Raw genomic sequence first — 19,732 nt, forward strand, 5'->3', positions numbered from 1 at the left:
AAATATCAAAGAATGAAGAAAGGAAGCAAGATGCTTAGTTAGGACATAGGTTAGCCAATCCGGTACTTGAGGACAGGGAGCCAAGGTAAAATAGTTCATTGGGTCCAAACGTTTCCCAGATGCTCCAAGATCAGTACTGACAAAGGTGCTACAGTATGCAGAATCTTGCTTCAAGGTGAGGCACTGATATTTGCATCTGACAGATGTAGTACCTTTGTGTCAGATAAATGTGTTGCCCCTGGAGTTCTTCCCTCTGTCAGTTTCTTAGCAGAGACTGAATCTCAGATTAACATTCTGTGAGTGGTGGAGCACTAAATTTACTTTGTTTTCCCCAGTCTTGGTTTGCTATGCATGCATTCATAAGCTGCCCTTAGGGCCAACCTATATCCAATGTTTATATTATTATTATATATCCACCTATATTCCACTTTAAAACAAGAATCTGTCCCATTCATGTGTAAAGCAGGGGACACCATTTTAATCTCGAAAGGGGCGTAGACAGAAGTTGCTTGAACCATTTCTGGTGTTTTGACCTGGGAGAAAAATTATTCCTGACTCTAGGGATGGTGGTGAAGTGGCAGGGGTAGAGTTCAGTAAGCTCTGCTTATGATCTTTTGAGATTTAAATTGCATGTATGCGTACACTCCACTTTAGATGTGATTGTAATACCCTGGTCGGCTGCTCTGTGTGTGTTTCCTTGTTCTTGAAATGTAATGAGACATACCTTGCCTCACTGTGTTGCCTCAAAATGGAGATTTTCTGTCTTTTCATATGCCAATACAAATGGATGTGTTGACATACCACTTTAATGTACTCCTTTATGCAAATGCTAAGCAAGTGTTCTGTGGAGTTTGAAATTTAATGTTGGACTATTCAGTCTTGTATATTTGAGGCCATCTGTTCCAATAATGTAGTCCTATCCTGTTATTTTGCAGTGTGTGAAAGAGAATCACAAGGACTTGTGCAGACAAAATTCAAATGCGTTTTTGGATGCATGGATTGGGGCTTTCATCTGTTAGTAAATACTTTCCAGCTTCTTATTTAAAATGCCTCTTAAATTCAGCTGTGTTTTCTACTTGTAAGGCATTTAGTTCTTTCATTATTTCCAGAGTGCAACTTTTCAGTGTTCTCTCTAACTGAAAAAGATCTACATGCTAGAAACACTCTGTCCTAGGAAATGTGGTTCTATTCTAATTTTTCACATTTTGCCAAGCATTAGTTGTACAGTGGTACTACTGTTATTGTTTGTTGGCATACCCACCACCTAGATCTCTCTTAAATTTGGTGAGAGAGTGATCTGATAAATCATACTGGTAATGGTTTCAGCATGGATTTGCTGATAGTGTTAGCTCCCTGTTCCTTGGAGGAGAGCAATTGCATTGGATATTTTTAATTATATTCTTAATTATATTCTTAGCAGTTGTGGTCTGCTATAAAATATAAAAACAGTATTTAGCTCAGGGCTGTGGAGTTGGTACGCCAAACCTTCGACTCCAACTCCTCTATTTTTCTACTGTTCGACTCCAACTCCAACTCCTTCATAAATGGCAAATGTATAACTAGTAATAACAAATTTACTGCAGTAAAATGGTAGCACAAGGCATTTCATCACCACCACATGATTCATCAGGCTAGATATATTTATTTGATTAAAATTTCTGAACAAGAAAACTTTCCTAAATTCCTATGAAAGTTTTTATTTTGAAGTCGGAGTCGGTACATTTCTACCGACTCCAACTCCACCCAAAATTGCTTCCGACTCCACAGCCCTGATTTAGCTACATTTTTGCATGAGGGGATTTTCCCCTTTCCTCAACCATTCACGTCCTGCACCATCCCCAAATGTGGGGGAACCCTCAGAACAGATTTACAAGTTGTGCAGGAGGAAGAGAGGGGGAATAGTTCCATTGAACGAGGAGAAATCATTGCGCTAACGTTACAATCTGCTTAGCACTGTGTTGAATGCAACCCAGTATATGCCACTGTTCTGTATCTCTCCCCCCCCCCCCGTTTCACTGATCTGACTGTTTTTAAACCACCTCAGTAGACTTTGGAAGATTTGTCCAGTCTGTTGGCAGAATCTTTAGTTTATATCCAGTTTTTTTCTATAGCAGCTTTACATTTCTACTTGGGAAGGAGAAACCATGTGGTGGGAGTGAAGTGTGCTCACTAAGCTTCCTCACTGAACTCCACCTTTAGGGACAAGATGGGGGGCAACCATATTTATCATGTGTCTATCTCATTCGTGTCTAAAACAGGATGGGTGGGCTCTGCATCTTACAAAAAAAGTGTACAAGTGAGGGGAGCTGAACCCTCCTTCTGTACCTTCATCCGCTCTGCTACTGCACGCGTATTTTTCATGGCCCGGCTCCTGTGATGGTAGTGAGCCAGGAAGAAAAGCGCTTCAGGTGATGGAGCACAGCGAGATAAGGCATGGGAGGACTTCGCTTTTATTGTCTAACACACACACACCCAACAACACTATCCTCATCCCCCTCACTGCTTTATATGTAAAAAGGCCAGATGTGTGAATAAACAAACACGACTCTTCCAAGAGAAACTTCCAAGTAACTTTTTATACTTGCCCATGTTCTCCAGCCCTCTGTGGTGTGTGTAGTGGGAAGGCAATGATTGCAGGAAGAAGGGAGGGGATGTCCAGGTGCACAAGAAAAGACTGATTTTTAATAGAGCCCAGCATGTTTTGAACAGAGTTCTTCCTCAGGGAAGCTATGAATGTAAACAATAAGAAACAATACGACAAGCTGTTTGTCCGAACGTTGTTAGTGAAACTTTTTGTCAACAGTAATATGAAAGTGACACCTCAAGTTTTGCTTTCATGTTTCATTATTAATGTTTGGACAAATGTCTTGTAATACAGCCTACCATTTTTTATATTCATAATGCGCCCGGAAGAAATTGGTTTATAATGCATTGGGCTCAATAATAATTAAAAAGTTGTGCATCTGGAGGTCTCTTTCCTTAATCCTGTTTTTTGTACGTGCCTAGAATGGAAATTAAGCAATGGTATGATACGTAAATATAAGACGAAAATTTAAACTGTTTATGCACAAGTATGATTTGAAGAAAGTTGTTGGTTGGATCCAGTCATCATCATCATCATCATCATCATCATCATCATCATCATCATCATCATATTTATTAGTCGCCACTCTGGGCGACGTACAAGATAAAATACATTGAACATTAAAAATTAAAATTTAAGAACCCAACAGTAAAACTTAACCCATTCCAAAGGCCTGCCGGAAAAGCCAAGTCTTCAAAGTCCGGCAGAAGCTCATCATAGAAGGGGCATGGCGGAGATCATTTGGGAGAGAGTTCCATAGGGTGGGGGCCACTATTGAAAAGGCCCTCCCTCTGGTCCTCACCAGCCTGGCTGTTTTAACCGGTGGGATTGAGAGAAGGTCTTCTGAGGCTGATCTTGTTGAGCGGCATCCCTGCCGATGCTGGAGGAGGCTCCTTACTGGTCCAAAACCGTATAGGGATTTAAAGGTTAAAACCAACACCTTGAATTGGGCTCGGTAAGCAACCGGTATCCAGTGCAACTCCATTAACACTGGATTGATATGGTCCTGCTGGCGGCTGCCTTTGATCAGATGAGCCACTGCATTCTGTACCAGTTGCAACTTCTGGACCGTTTTCAAGGGTAACCCCACGTAGAGCGCATTACAGTAGTCTAGGCGAGAGGTGACCAGGGCGTGTACTACTGGTGGGAGCAGATGGTTGGGAAGGTAGGGGCGCAGCCTCCATATCAGATGGAGTTGATACAGCGCCGCCCGGCTCACAGCCGAAACCTGAGCCTCCATGGACAGCTGGGAATCAAAAGATGACCCCCAGGCTGCGGACCTGGTCTTTTAGGGGCAAACAAACCCCATTAAGCACCAAGTCTATATCCCCCAACCTTCCCTTGTCTCCCACGAACAGTACCTCGGTTTTGTCTGGATTCAGTTTCAGCTTATTCCTCCCCATCCAACCACTCACCGACTCCAGGCATTTGGACAGGGTTTCTACAGCCAACCTTGGTGAAGATTTAAATGAGAGATAGAGCTGTGTGTCATCCGCATACTGATGACACTGCAGCCCAAATCTCCTGATGATCGCCCCCAGTGGCTTAATATAGATGTTAAACAACATCGGAGAGAGGATAGAACCCTGTGGCACCCCACAAGTGAGAGGCCAAGGATCCGAAACCTCCTCCTCCAATGCTACTCTTTGGTACCTACTGGAGAGGAAGGAGTGGAACCACTGCAATACAGTGCCTCCCATACCTAACCTCTCCAGGCGGTCCAAGAGGATACTGTGGTCAACGGTATCAAAAGCCGCTGAGAGATCAAGGAGGACAAGGAAGGTGCCTTCACCCCTATCCCATGCCCTCCTCATATCATCTACCAAGGCGACCAATGCTGTTTCAGTCCCATGTCCAGGCCTGAAACCCGATTGAAATGGATCCAGATAATCTGCATCCTCCAACTGCGCTTGCAACTGCTTTGCCACCACCCGCTCAATTGCCTTGCCTAAGAATGGCAAGTTTGAAACTGGGCGGAAGTTATTCAAATCTCGAGGGTCCAAGGAGGACTTTTTTAAGAGTGGTTTTATTATTGCCTCCTTGAGCGCTGATGGCACTACTCCCTGTTCAAGTGAAGCATTTACCACCAGCTTGATCCCCTCGCCCAGTTTATCTTTACAGCTCATAATGAGCCATGATGGGCAAGGATCAAGTAAGCAGGTGGTTGGCTTTAAGGTTGAAAGCACCTTGTCCACTTCATCAGAAGGAAGAAGCTGGAACCTATCCCACACCACCAGAGCAGCACTGGTCACCTCTGGCTCACTCACTGTATCCACAGCGTACGGAATAGCACTTTTGATACGATCGATTTTCTCCGTGAAGTGCTTTGCAAATTCGTCACAGGTGACCTTATCATGTTCCATCGGTTCCGGAGCAACTGGACCGACCAGGCTCCGGACCACTTGGGACAGTCTCCTGGGACAGCACTCCGCGGATGCAATAAAGGCAGCATAAAAATCTCTTTTTGCTGCCCTTATTGCCACATGATAGGTTGCCGCCGCAGCTCTAACATGTGTTCGATCATCATCAGAGCGAGACTTCCGCCACCGGTGCTCTAGCCATCTCACCTCCCGCCTCACAATTCGCAACCGTGGGGTAAACCACGGTGCCATCTGAGTTCTATTCAGGGGGAGAGGGCGTTTTGGAGCCACCCGGTCTAATGCTCCGGTGATTGCGGTATTCCAACCTTCCACCAGGGCATCAGCCGAGTGGTTGTGTGCCTGCTCTAAATCCCCAAGCGCGTTCAGGAATCCATCAGGATCCATCAAACGCCTGGGACGGACCATCTTAATGGGTCCTCCACCCCCACGGAGGGTTTGTGGCATCGAAAAGTCTATCTTCACCAAATAGTGGTCTGACCATGACAAGGGTATGATGGAAGTATTCCCAATTTTCAGATCACTTCCCTCCTCTCCCGAGACAAACACAAGGTCAAGTGCATGCCCGGCTACATGGGTGGGCCCCATAGAAATAAGGTGCAGCTCCCAGGAAGCCATGGTTTCCAAGAAGTCCCGAGGTGCCCCAGTGAGAGTGGCCTCCGAATGCACATTGAAGTCCCCCAATACCAAAAGGTTTGGGGACTGCGCCCGTACATCCGAGACCACTTCTAGCACCTCGGCAGGGAGTCCGTCGTGCAGCGGGGTGGACGGTACATGAGCAGAATCCCTAAACTGCCCTTTGTGCCCAACCTCCAGTGCATGCAATCTGCCACCCTGGTCTCACAGAGAGGAGGTCTGGTGAAAACCAAAGACTTTCAATAAATAACCGCCACTCCCCCTCCCCGACTACCGACCCTCGGCTGCTGTGCATACGAAAACCCAGCCGGGCACATGGCAGTCAAGATAGGATCAGGTGCATCATCCAGCCAGGTTTCTGTAATACATGCCAGGTCCGCCCCCTCATCCAAAATCATATCATGGATGAGGGATGTTTTTTGGGCTACAGACCTGGCATTACACAGCAGTAATCGAAGGTCAGAGTATGGAGACTGGCCACCCCTAGCTGTCTGTTGGCTCTGGACAGGCCCGGAACGAGGGACAGATATTATGCATCTCTCCCTGGTTCCTCTTCTCTGACATGGCCTGCCCCTAGCTCCCCACCAGCATCTGCCGCCCAGCCTCGCTATACATTGGCCTCCCACCCTTCCCCCATCACTCCCTTGACACATGCCCCAATGTGGCTTCCCTCACCCAGGCAAGCACCCACATTAACACAACCCCCCCAAAGAAGGTGGTAAAGGTGGAGAGGCGATCCAACAGCAACAAAGCAGCCGACTCTTTTTCCTTGGGGGTGATGTTCTCGTCTCCTGCCGGTCTTAAGTCTTCTAGGCCACCTAAGCAAGCTGGCTCATATATCCCTTTGATGTTACTGTGGTTCAGCAAAGTTGTAGACTCTGTCTTGATCGTTACTACGACTCAGCAAAAAGTCTACAGGTGTTATATAATTATATATAGATTAGGCCCACTGACATGATTCAGTTAGTCATGATTCTCTTAAGCCCATTGCTTTCAATGGTACATCATATGGCTAATTATGCCTGGATCCAACTCTGTATATTTATTTTATTTATTTATTTAAAATATTTCTTTCCCGCCCTTCTACCCTATAATAGAGCACTCAGGGTGGCTTACAATAAAATCAAACACGTACATAATAAAATTGTACACAATAAAAATCACAAAAACATTAAAATAAAATACATAAAATGCAATTAAAATGCATAAAATAATATATATACATATACACACACATATATGCATATACAAGGAGTGGTAGTGAAGGGAGTACTGAGGTAAAAATTAACATAGAAGGCATAAAATCAGTGTCAGGCTCTACCTTCAGTCCCTCCCAAAGGCTCTCCAGAACAAGATCATTTTCAGAAGTCTCCGGAAAACCAACAGGGAGGGAGCAGAGCAGGTTTCTTGGGGTAGGGTATTCCAAAGCTTGGGGGCCACTGCTGAAAAGGCTCTCTCCCACGTGCCTGTCAGTCTAACATCTTTCACTCCAGGCACGCAGAAGAGACCCGAGGCAAATTATCGTAAATCACGGGCAGGTACATATGGGCGTAAGCGGTCCCTCAGGTACATTGGTCCAAGGCCGTTTAGGGCTTTAAAAGTCAGAACCAGCACTTTGAATTTGGCCTGGAAACAAATTGGGAGCCAGTGGAGTCAATAAAGCAAAGGGGTGATATGTTCCCTTCACCGTGCTCCAGTTAACATTCTGGCTGTTGCATTTTGAACCAAATGTAATTTCCGAACCGTTTTCAAAGGCAGCCCCACATAGAGTGTGTTACAGTAATCAAGCCTTGATGTCACCAATGCATGTGTCACTGTGGCCAAGTCAACTGCTTCCAGGAATGGACGCAGCTGGTAGACCATTTTGAGATGGCCAAAAGCACTCCTGGCTACTGCTGCCACCTGATATTCAAGCATCAGGGCAGGATCCAGGACTCCCCCCAAACTGCGGACCTGCTCCTTCAAGGGGAGTGCAACCCCATCCAGAATAGGTTGCAACCCTATTCCTGGTGCAGTTTTCCCCTTGACCAGCAACACTTCCGTCTTGTCTGGATTAAGTTTCAGTTTGTTAGCCCATATCCAGCCCTTCACAGCCCCCAGGCACCGGTTTAGGATGAGCAGACCCTCCCTGCAATCAGGTGGTAAGGAGAGATAGAGCTGAGTGTCATCAGCATATTGATGACATTGTACTCCAAATCTCCTGATGACCTCTCCCTGCAGTTTCATATAAATGTTAAAGAGCATGGGAGACAGAATTTAACCCTGCGGTACCCCATAGGCCAATGGCCAGGGGGACAAGCAGTAGTCTCCCAGCACTTTCTGGGTCCTGTCCATCAGGTAGGACTGGAGTCAACGTAAAACAGTGCCTCCCAATCCCATCCCAGCTAGACAGCCCAGAAGGATATCATGGTTGATCGTATCGAAAGCCGCCAAGAGGTCCAGCAGCACCAACAGGGATGCACTCCCCGTCTGATGCCTGGCATAGGTCATCCATCAGGGCAACCAAGACAGTCTCTGTCCCATGACCAGGCCTGAAACCCGATTGGAAAGGGTGTAGATAGTCCAATTCATCCAGGAAAGTTTGGAGCTGAGCAGCCACTGCCTTCTCAATCACCTTGCCCAAAAAGGGGAGATTAGAGACTGGGTGGAAGTTGTTAAGATCCTCAGGGTCTAACAAAGCCTTTTTTAACAAAGGTCTTATCACAGCCTCCTTCAACAATGTTGACATAGAACCTTCCTTTAAGGAGGTGTTAATTAAATATGCCAACCAGTCAGTCACTCCCCCTCTGGCAGATTTGATTAACCAGGATGGGCAAGGGTCAAGGGAACAAGTAGTGGCCCTCGATTCTCCCACAATCCTGTCCACATCTTCAGGCTTTACAAGCTGAAACATACCCATAGAAAAATGACGAGAGGAAGCCTCGGACATCTGGCACAACTGTAGTTAGTGGGGAGTCCAAGTCAGTCTGAATACGAGCAATTTTGTCTGCAAAGAGCCTTGCAAACATGTTACAATGAGCAACTGAGGGCTCAGAGTCTAATGTAGGGCCAGAGCCCAAAAGACCCCAGACCACCCGGAAAAGCATCGCCAGATGACACTGAGCAGATGCAATGATGGCAGAGAAGTGCACTTTCTTTGCTGCCATCACTGCCACATGATAGGCTCGAAAATGAGCTCTAGCCTGTGTTCGATTGGAAGCAGATTGAGTTTTTCTCCATCGTCGCTCTAGCCATCGTCCCTGCCATGTCATCAGGCCCAAGGTTTGAGTAAACCAAGGCGTATTACAGGCCTTCCCTGCTGAGAAAGGGTGCTTTGGAGCAAAAGTGTCCATCGCCCAGGTCACCTCTGTATTCCAAAGATTGACCAGGACTTTGGCAGTATTGCCAGCTATGCTGGGAATATCCCCCAGAGCATTCAGGAAACTATCTGGATCCATGAGTCTCCGGGGGCGGACCATCTTAATCGGCCCTTTACCCTGAGAAGGTTATTGGGGGCACAAAGTCTAAACCTTGTCAGGTGGTGATCTGTCCATGACAATGGAGTCACTAAGAACTCCTCCACCCTCAGATCACCTTCTTCCTGTCCCAAATAAAACACAAGATCAAGTGTGTGTCCTGCCACATGTGTTGGTCCAGATGATATTAGAGACAGCCCCATGGTTGCCATGGCAGCCATGAAGTCCTGAGCCGGGCCTGTGAGTCTAACCTTGTCAATCAGCCTGGGGAACCTCAACACCAATGCCGAGACCAGCTCCACCAGCTCAGGGAGAGAGACTGTTGGGCAGTGGGGTGGACGGTACACCAACAGAATCCCCACTCTGTCTCCATGACCCAACGCCAGGCACACACACTCAAAGCTGGAGGTGTTAGGGACAGGGTACCTGACAGGGGAGATAGATTCCCTGCAGACAATTGCCACCCCACCTCCCTGTCCCCTGGATCTAGGCTGCTGGAGTGCCACAAAACCTGGTGGGCAGAGCTGGGAAAGTTCTACTCCACTCTGATCATTTAGCCAGGTTTCGGTAATGCAAGCAAGGTCAGTGCATTCATCCAGGATTAAGTCCTGAATTAAAGTGGTTTTATTAGTCACTGACCTTGCATTCAGCAGCAGGACAGTAAGATCCAGGGAGTTCCCAGCATAGCTACCAGTGTCCCAAGGGTTGGAAGTGGGACCAGAAGGGATGCAAGCATGAAGATGTCTTGTATTCCTTCCCCTGTAACGGCCAGTCTGCCCCCCACTGCTATTACATCCCCTGCCCAATATAACCTCAATGGCAGGCCCCCAACTCTTCCTACCCGGACACATATTGTAAGGAGCCTGACGCAGAATTTTTTTTTTAAAAAAAGTTAAACAAATGAATAAAAACCCCTTATGTAGTTCCCAATAGCAAACCAAATTCCCACCTCCCCCCTCTCTCCTGCCCCCAGCAATTTATGTAACTTCACTTGCTGTTTTAGTAAACCTCTCAACAGCATTTCCATGTCAGTTCTTATAGACAAAAGAGAGTTCCACCACTGACTGCTTTGCTTTGGGCGTGGCAGTTCTCTCCCTCGTTAGCCCCAACTAGCTTCAGCTGGCACCCAAGGCCTTGCAGGGAGTGGCAGTTGACACCCGAGGAAGCCTGCTGATGGAGTTGTGCAGGAGGCAACAGCAGCAAGGTGTAAGTCTGCTGGGTTTCTCTCACCTTCCTCAGGATAGGAATATATAAACTGCTATATAAGTTATAGTAGTGATGTCTGCTTAAAGCTTTATTCATGGAAGGGAAAATAAGGGAGACATTTTGGTGGAATTGCTAGGCAAATATCCAGATGTCACCACCTACTCCTTTTGGCAATCCTGTTAAATAGAGAATGCTATTGTACAACAACTTGATTTCCCATAAATTCTTCCTCTCTTCTAGCCTTTGTACTATAACAATGGCAGTTCCCAAGAACTAGGAAGCTGTGTTGGAGGAAACAGTGTGGTGGTTTATGAAGACTGTGAGGCCTCCTGTGGGAAAGCATTGGTCCTAGTGTGAGAGAGGGGAGCCTCCTGGCTAGTGTCATGCTTGACTTTACATTGGTTAACTAAAAAACAGTTAATTTCCTAGTTGGCTTTTGAACATTACAGTGATCTGTTTATGTGAGCAATATAATGTCAAAGTAAATAAGTTGCATACATTTGTGATAGCTCTTCCATAAACAAGGAAGTCTTAAGTTGGATTGCTCTTGTGAGCAGTAATATACATGTGTTAACTAGGAAATGAAGTGGCTCCAACCAGTCTAGTTTGGTTCCCAAGAACTGGGAATGTATCGTACAAATTCTGTAATTATTGTAAACTTCTTTACATTTTAGGATGAACTTTCTGATGTTAGCCAAGCAGGTTCCAAATGTACTACACCAGTCTTAACTGCTGCTTCAGATGTGCTTGCGCCTGCTGAATCCCCCTTGAATGAACACAAGGAAGGGCTTGTGAAGAACTCTGATACAGAAAACAAGAACATTGAAGTGCAAGTAGCCCAAGAAACAAGAAGTGTGTCCACTGGTAAGTTGTTAGAACAGATTGTACGGCCAGAGTTAATACTTTGAGAGATTCAAACCCCAAATTTATCCAATTTTGAGTGTAAAGAAATCACTGTGTGTAACTTGCCTAAACTCTGATAGGATGCAAAAGAAATAGGAACAAATAGTTCCTTTGAAGTCAGTGGGACAATACCAATGTGAGTGATGACTGACACCATTTGGTAAGGAAGTGTTTTCCCCTCTGCCTCATACATTCTCATAATATCCAACTACAGCAAAGTGTATATTTTACAAACGAGAACCTCATGACATACAGAACCATTGTCAAGATGGAATGTAGTAGCATACTTCTGAAAGACTAGCACCTTGCTCCTTGGATGCTTCATTGGTACTGAAAATTTATTTCCATGTGTCATTTACTTGGTATTGTAGTGAATGTATGTTTTGTATTTCCTGATAAACATGAATGGAATTTTCTCAGTTGAAGGACCACTTCACATGCTACAAAAATCCTACATGGCATCTAATTCTATGCAAGATTTTTGGAGTATGAGAAGCCATGCTATAAAACTTGCAAATTCTTTTGAGCTTAGGAGGAAGCTTCAGAATCATCCAGTGCACCTCTTCTTCCATGACATTCAAATAGTCTGTATAATAAATGAATTCACACTATTGGGCTTCAGCCAGCAATGATTGAAAGTACAGAGCAGGAAGGAGCAAGGTGCCTTAGTCCTGGAGTCTTTAAATTCACAATCGTATACAATCTGAGCAGTTACACTGGTGGTAGATGGGCCTTCTATTTGACTTCTTTTTTAGAAATCAAACATATCACAAGCACATCTTCTCTTTCCATAATTATGAACATATCTGGCTTTTGACAAAGTATTTACTACTTTCTTCCCAAGGTTCAAATGAAAATGAAGACAAATCTGAAGTTCAGGCAATCATCGAATCCACTCCTGAGTTGGATATGGATAAAGACCTTAGTGGATATAAAGGTTCAAGGTATTTTGCTAACAACTTTTAGTTAATAAAGAACGGGAGGGGCAGGGGGGGCGAATGCAAAAGCTACAAGTCTTGTAGCAATGGCAGGGCCCCAGAGGGTCCATATGTGGCACACTTAGCTGACCATTATCACTTTGCATAGGATGCCTAGAAAGGTCTCAGTCAATACTGTTGTCTGCTGCACTGCCTTTGCTCTTCCTTGGCTGTCTAGCATGAAGGGTCCTGAGTTGCCAAAGGTCAAAGCAGTATGTGGTACAGCAGGCATTCTCATTTGACTTGGTGTCTCAGGAGTATAATGGGAATCTGACAGAGATTTTTGTGCAGTTTTTGATCTACCAGAGTGCTCCAGAACACAAGGGGCAGGGCAGAGAGTGAAACCCAGCCAGGTGGATGAGAGGAGGAGCATGCCAGGTGACTAACTATATGTTTAGGATGGGGGGAGGGCAGGGGGAGGAAGCATTATCTTTACACATATGCCCTACGCCTCTGCCTCTTGCCAGTTAGTATTCCCACTGATAGGTTTCTTGCCTGTAATTCTAGAACCTCACCTGGCTGTATTACCTTAAATAATAATCAGTTTATTGTGGCATTAGCTTTTATGAGCTAGAGACCACATTGTCAGATCCATGAAGTGATTTTGAAGGCCATGTGTGTGCACAGACAGATGGTTATGTGCATGCATGTACATATTCGAGATAACTTTTCAAAAATGTAATTGTCCTAACTTTTATATTCCAATTTTGTTGTGCAGCACACCTACCAAAGGCATAGAAAACAAAGCGTTTGATCGTAATACGGAATCACTCTTTGAAGAACTGTCTTCTGCTGGCTCTGGTCTCATTGGAGATGTGGATGAAGGAGCAGACCTACTGGGTAAGTGGGTATTTTAAAAAATTCTGTTGATTTCCATTTACTTATTCAGTTTAAAAAACATAAGATAAATGTTCCATGACAGTTGAAGAATAAAGTTTGTTGAAAAAAGTATTGATTCACAATAACCAACTTCGTCTGTTTCTTCCATTCATAATATGTCTATTAAATAAAATGGATAAATGGTGAAACTGAAAACATTATCCCTTGTACATGAGATCTCAGACTTTACCAAAATGGTGTTATGTGCCTTCAAGTCGATTACGACTTATGGCAACCCTATGAATCTGCGACCTCCAAAAGCATCTGTCATGAACCACCCTGTTCAGATCTTGTATGTTCAGGTCTGTGGCTTCCTTTATGGAATCAATCCATCACTTGTTTCGCCTTCCTCTTTTTCTGCTCCCTTCTGTTTTTCCCAGCATTATTGTCTCTTCTAGTGAATCATGTCTTCTCATTATGTGTGCCAAGTATGATAACCTCAGTTTCATCATTTTAGCTTCTAGTGACAGTTCTGGTTTACTTTGTTCTATCGCCCAATTATTTGTCTTTTTTGCAGTCCATGGCGATAAAATACAACCCTGTCTCACACCTTTTCCAATGGGGAACCAATCGGTTTCTCCATATTCTGTCCTTACAGTAGCCTCTTGTGCAGAGTATAGGTTGTGCATCAGGACAATCAAATGCTGTGGCACCCCCATTTCTTTTAAATCATTCTATAGTTTTTCATGATCTACACAGTCAAAGGCTTTGCTGTAATCTATAAAGCACAGGGTGATTTTCTTCTGAAATTCCTTGGTTCGTTCCATTATCCAATGTATGTTTGCGATATGCTCTCTGGTGCCTCTTCCCTTTCTAAATCCAGCTTGAATGTCTGGCATTTCTCGCTCCATATATGGTAAGAGCCTTTGTTGTAGAATCTTGAGCATTACTTTACTTGCATGGGATGTTAAGGCAATAGTTTGATAATTACTGCATTCCCTGGGATCCCCTGTCTTTGAATTGGGATATATATTGAACGCTTCCAGTCTGTGGGTCATTGTTTAGTTTTCCATATTTCTTGACAAATTTTTGTGAAAATTTGGATAAATTCAGTCTCAGTAGCTTGTAGCAGCTCTATTAGTATGCCATCTATTCCTGGTGATTTGTTTCTTCCAAGTATTTTAAGAGCAATTTTTACTTCACGTTCTAAAATTTCTGGTTCTTCATCATATGGTTCCTCCGTGAATGAATCTGTCATCCTGGCATCTCTTTTATAGAGTTCTTCAGTGTATTGCTTCCATTTTCCTTATATTTCATCTCGGTCAGTCAGTATGTTCCCCTGTTGATATTCAACATCCCTACTCCTGGTTTAAATTTGCCTTTCATTTCTCTAATCTTTTGGAATAGGGCTCTTGTTCCTCTCTTTTTGTTGTCCTCTTCTATTTCTATACAATAACTATTATAATAGTTCTCTTTGTCCCTACATACTAGTCGCTGTATTGTTGCATTTAGGGTTCTGACTTGTTTGTATCTCCTCTTGCTTTTGCTTTCCTTCTCTCTTTACCCATTTTAGTAGTTTCTTCAGTCATCCATTGAGGTCTTTCTCTCTTTTTAACTAGAGGTATTGTCATGTATTCTTCCCTGATAATGTCTCTGCCTTCACTCCATAGTTCTTCTGGTTCTCTGTCAACTAAGTTGAAAGCCTCAAACCTGTTCCTTATTTGATCTTTTGAGCCTTCCCATTTATTCAAATCTCTGTAATGGTGCTGTCCTAATCATGTGTACTCAGAAGCCTTATACACGTGTATGTAAGGTGATAGCCTAAGTTTAGGCTGCAATCTTGGGATTCTGAAGGGGAAAGTAGCTTGTGGCTGTTCAACAGACAAGAAGGAAGCCTTGTGCTATGGGATGAACTCTGAAACAGCCCCCAGAACCATCAACCGGCACAACAATATGGGGAAGCACAAAACTACTTAAGTTGCTGGTTTCTGAAAAGTTGCTGGTTTCTGAAAAGTTGCATATTTAGCAAATATTAAGTGAATCAGACAGTTGCTCTGAAACTGATTTAAAGATTGATGATCCACCCTAAAAGAACCAGTTTAATTTGGTAAATACCAAGTTGCGAATAGAGCCCTTCCTGCCAATCTTGTCTCCTTTGGTAAGCAATGTGTAAGAGCAGAAGGGACCTTGTTTCTGAAGTAGGATCAGCTTCCATTCTCTGCTGCACAGAGGTCTCTAGACACCCTTTCTAAGACCCCCATCCAGATCCGTTTCAACCTGGATTATTTTCCAAATCTTCTACATTTGAACTTCTCCAACTTTTAATTAGAGGAGACAAGCCCAGTTCCACAGCCAGTTTTGTTTAAGAAAGAAGATGAGAAAAACAGAGAAGGATTTCTATACCTAAATAATAAATAAACCTAGTGCTGCTTAAACTTTGTAGATTCCAATTTGGTACGAATCCAGCCCAAATGGCATTTTGATGGGTTTGTTCTCGCAGGATTTCAGCAGATGTTATCCTCAATGTCTGTATCCTCTGGAAACAGTAAGCCAGGAGTCTCTGACCGAGCCCTACCTTCTGTTCCTGGGTACATTTTTAAGAGGGACAAATTTTGTATTGTGTACTGTTGCCCAAACAGAAAATTTTCTGCTTTGGCTCACAAAAAAGACCAAACACCTGAGAACGTTTTAAATGATCGGAACAAGTCAAACGTTTGTCTACATTGTTAAATATTCTTTTGGACAATGAACTTAAAATTCCAACTGATTGTAGGCACAATAAGTGATAATGGTGGGGTTCTGAAATGGAAGAAATCGAGCAGAAGGGGACTTGCCTGTCCCCCTCCCCACATATCCAGAAAAACCTCTAGGGGGTCAGTGCACCCTCCTGAACAGCATGGGATTAGGCGTGGAGAGCTGCAGTGTGAAGGGGGAATTGCCCCAAATCAGGGGGAAGGCAAGGTCTACAAAATATCATATTTGCAGAGTTACAATTGAGACTTCAATTCTAATTTAAATTCAGCAAGCAGAGTAAGTTCTAACATGCAAGAACATTACCAGAATTTGTCTGGAAAAGTCAGAATCTTGTGCTAATAAGAGCTGGAATTGTTCAAGTTAATAAACATTGTCATTTTCATTTAGTGTTATATGCTCAAACTATGTAACCCATGCACCTGCATTAAAGAACCAAGTAGTTGAGCTCAACTGCAGTGCATCATCTCACAGACCACATATGTGTTCATTCTCCATATCCATATCCCTGCCAAAGGTTCTGTTGAGCAGATGAGGTACACTAATATAACTTGGCAGTGGCAGCTGGAGTGGGGGCAGAAGGTTGCTCTTTTGCCTATTTGTCTTCGGTGTTTGTTCACTTTCATGCTGTAACGTCAGCACAGTATATTATTTCAAACAGCTACTTACTACTTACCATTATTTGGCCCACTGAAATCAAGCTGGCTGTTTTGAATAAATACCTGCATTCGTTTCCTTATACATGATTATGATTATTTAATTCATTTATGAATCTCTTTCTATGAGGCATCGCAAAGCGATTCACAATATATAATGGAGAGCATTAGCTGGGGAAAAGGACATTACAGGCATACCCCGCTTAACGTCGCTTCACTTAACGTCGCCTCGCTATAACGTACATGCTCCATACGCCACCATACCCCGCTAACGTACACGTGCGTCGCAATTACGGACACTTAATGGCATGAGGCTGCTGCCATCTAGTGGCGATTTCTGTGCAGTACATGCATAGATAATTGCTTCACTTTAAGTACATTTTCACTTTACATACACACTCCAGTCCCATTGCGTATGTTAAAGCGGGGTATGCCTGTATTGACTTCTGCAGTGTCCTTTCCAAAGGCTCATTAGTCTTTAGGCTTGACTCAAGTCTGTTTTTAAATGGGAGCAAACTCAACTAGTTTAGCCTAGATTAGGGATGTGGAACCTGTGGCCCTATTGATGATGGTGGAAAACAATTTCCATCATCCCTGATCACTGGCCGTACTGACTGGGGATGATGGGAGTGGAGTTTGCTAACATTTGCAGTGCTTCAGATTGCTAATCCCTAGTCTAGATCATCTAGGGTTTGAAAGAAAACTGCTAAATTTGGCACAGGGCTGTATTCAGCTAACTTGTGCTAGCAGAAGCCAGTGCAAGGATTCCTACTAGCACAATGGGACTTCCTCCCCTCTCCTGCCCCATGTGCCCCCCATACCCCCCCCAATCGCTCTGGAGGGTCGGTGAAACCCCCAGAACAGCCTGTGGGGGAGGAGAATGGAGGCTGTTCCATCAGACAGAATGCTTGCACTGACAGAACGATCTTAGTGCTAAGTTGAATACAATCTGCAATGTTGCTATTTAGTTCTTAAAAAAAAATGTTGGCAAGAGGATGGTGTTGATACCTCCTAGTCTTCAGATTCTCTTTCCAGTTACTTATGATCCTTACAGCTGGAAACTGCATGTAGTAGTGGCAATTGTGTTTGTTACTTCATTATGGTGAAACCTCCTTACAATTAGAACTTGCATTGCATCATTATAATTTTGGATACCAACAACAATGTTGGATAATATACTTACTGTTCTCTTCCATAATATTTCATCTTTTTTTACTCATTGTTATTAAAAATATATCTATGCAGTGTACAAAATCTCAGTTTAAACCAAAACAGCATAACAGACAAAGCGAGAGCAAAATGCATGAAAGAAACAGAAGTAAAATGGGCCAGCTGACAAGGTTATATATAAAAAAATCATTTGAATAAGGCATGCTGAAATAACAAAGTCTCCAGTTGGCACCTAAAACTCATTAGAGACAAGGCCAACTTGGTTTGTTAGGTAGACAGTTCCATAATCCCCAGTCTTGAGGACAGCTGCCCAGCACTGTCATACTTGCCTCAATGACAGATCACAAAAGGTCAGGCAAGGGTGCAAAAGAATAAGGTGATCAAATAATAAGACGACCAAGTTGTTTAGGGCAACGAATCCACAGAATCGTTGTGGGTGGTGATACCGTGCCCCAGGAGGGACTTAATACTGGGAACGATCTATCATCCCCCTGATCAAAATGCTCAGGGAGACCTTGAGATGAGATATGAAATTGAGGAAGCATCCAAACTAGGAAATGTGGTAGTAATGGGTGACTTCAACTACCCGGACATAGACTGGCTGCATATGTGTTCCAGTCATGACAAAGAAGCAAAGTTTCTAGATATTCTAAATGACTATTCCCTAGACCAGTTGGTCATGGAACCGACCAGAGGGACGGCAACCCTGGACTTAATCCTCAGTGGGGACCGGGACCTGGTGCGAGATGTAAGTGTTGTTGAACCGATTGGGAGCAGTGACCACAGTGCTATTAAATTAAACATACATGTAACTGGCCAATTGCCAAGAAAATCCAACACGGTCACATTTGACTTCAAAAGAGGAAACTTCACAAAAATGAGGGGATTGGTAAAAAGAAAGCTGAAAAACAAAGTCCAGAGGGTCACATCACTCGAAAATGCTTGGAAGTTGTTTAAAAACACTATATTAGAAGCTCAACTGGAGTGCATACCGCAGATCAGAAAAGGTACCGCCAGGGCCAAGAAGATGCCAGCATGGTTAACGAGCAGTCAAGGAAGCTCTTAGAGGCAAAAAGTCTTCCTTCAGAAAATGGAAGTCTTGTCCGAATGAAGAAAATAAAAAAGAACACAAACTCTGGCAAAAGAAATGCAAGAAGACAATAAGGGATGCTAAAAAAGAATTTGAGGAGCACATTGCTAAGAACATAAAAACCAACAACAAAAAATTCTATAAATACATTCAAAGCAGGAGACCATCTAGGGAGGAGATTGGACCCTTGGATGATAAGGGAGTCAAAGGTGTACTAAAGAACGATAAGGAGATTACAGAGAAGCTAAATGAATTCTTTGCATCTGTCTTCACAGTGGAAGATATAGGGCAGATCCCTGAACCTGAACTAACATTTGCAGGAAGGGATTCTGAGGAACTAAGACAAATAGTGGTAACGAGAGAGGAAGTTCTAAGCTTAATGGACAATATAAAAACTGACAAATCACCGGGCCCGGATGGCATCCACCCGACAGTTCTCAAAGAACTCAAATGTGAAATTGCTGATCTGCTAACTAAAATATGTAACTTGTCCCTTGGGTCCTCCTCCGTGCCTGAGGACTGGAAAGTGGCAAATGTAACGCCAATCTTCAAAAAGGGATCCAGAGGGGATCCCGGAAATTACAGGCCAGTTAGCTTAACTTCTGTCCCTGGAAAACTGGTAGAAAGTATGATTAAAGCTAGATTAACTAAGCACATAGAAGAACAAGCCTTGCTGAAGCAGAGCCAGCATGGCTTCTGCAAGGGAAAGTCCTGTCTCAGTAACCTATTAGAATTCTTTGAGAGTGTCAACAAGCATATAGATAGAGGTGATCCAGTGGACATAGTGTACTTAGACTTTCAAAAAGCATTTGACAAGGTACCTCACCAAAGGCTTCTGAGGAAGCTTAGCAGTCATGGAATAAGAGGAGAGGTCCTCTTGTGGATAAGGAATTGGTTAAGAAGCAGAAAGCAGAGAGTAGGAATCAACGGACAGTTCTCCCAATGGAGGGCTGTAGAAAGTGGAGTCCCTCAAGGATCGGTATTGGGACCTGTACTTTTCAACTTGTTCATTAATGACCTAGAATTAGGAGTGAGCAGTGAAGTGGCCAAGTTTGCTGACGACACTAAATTGTTCAGGGTTGTTAAAACAAAAAGGGATTGCGAAGA

The 19,732-nt window shown here is 43.8% G+C and overlaps 1 protein-coding gene across 6 annotated transcripts in view; it reads left to right on the top strand.

The window, feature by feature from the left end:
• Window positions 1-19,732, top strand: part of SPAG9 (sperm associated antigen 9) — a 150,358-nt gene that overhangs the window by 75,482 nt on the left and 55,144 nt on the right. For 5 of the 6 annotated variants that reach the window (XM_061615999.1, XM_061616000.1, XM_061616001.1 and 2 more), the window contains 3 exons: window positions 10,934-11,123; window positions 12,007-12,106; window positions 12,858-12,979. In XM_061615999.1, coding sequence (XP_061471983.1) covers window positions 10,934-11,123; window positions 12,007-12,106; window positions 12,858-12,979 — 412 coding nt within the window. Of the gene's footprint in view, window positions 1-10,163; window positions 10,260-10,933; window positions 11,124-12,006; window positions 12,107-12,857; window positions 12,980-19,732 lie in introns of those variants that run through there. The other variant, XM_061616004.1, reaches the window with a different exon arrangement.

This window comes from Rhineura floridana, chromosome 3, assembly GCF_030035675.1.
Source record: "Rhineura floridana isolate rRhiFlo1 chromosome 3, rRhiFlo1.hap2, whole genome shotgun sequence".
In the NCBI taxonomy this organism is placed as follows: Eukaryota; Metazoa; Chordata; class Lepidosauria; order Squamata; family Rhineuridae; genus Rhineura; species Rhineura floridana.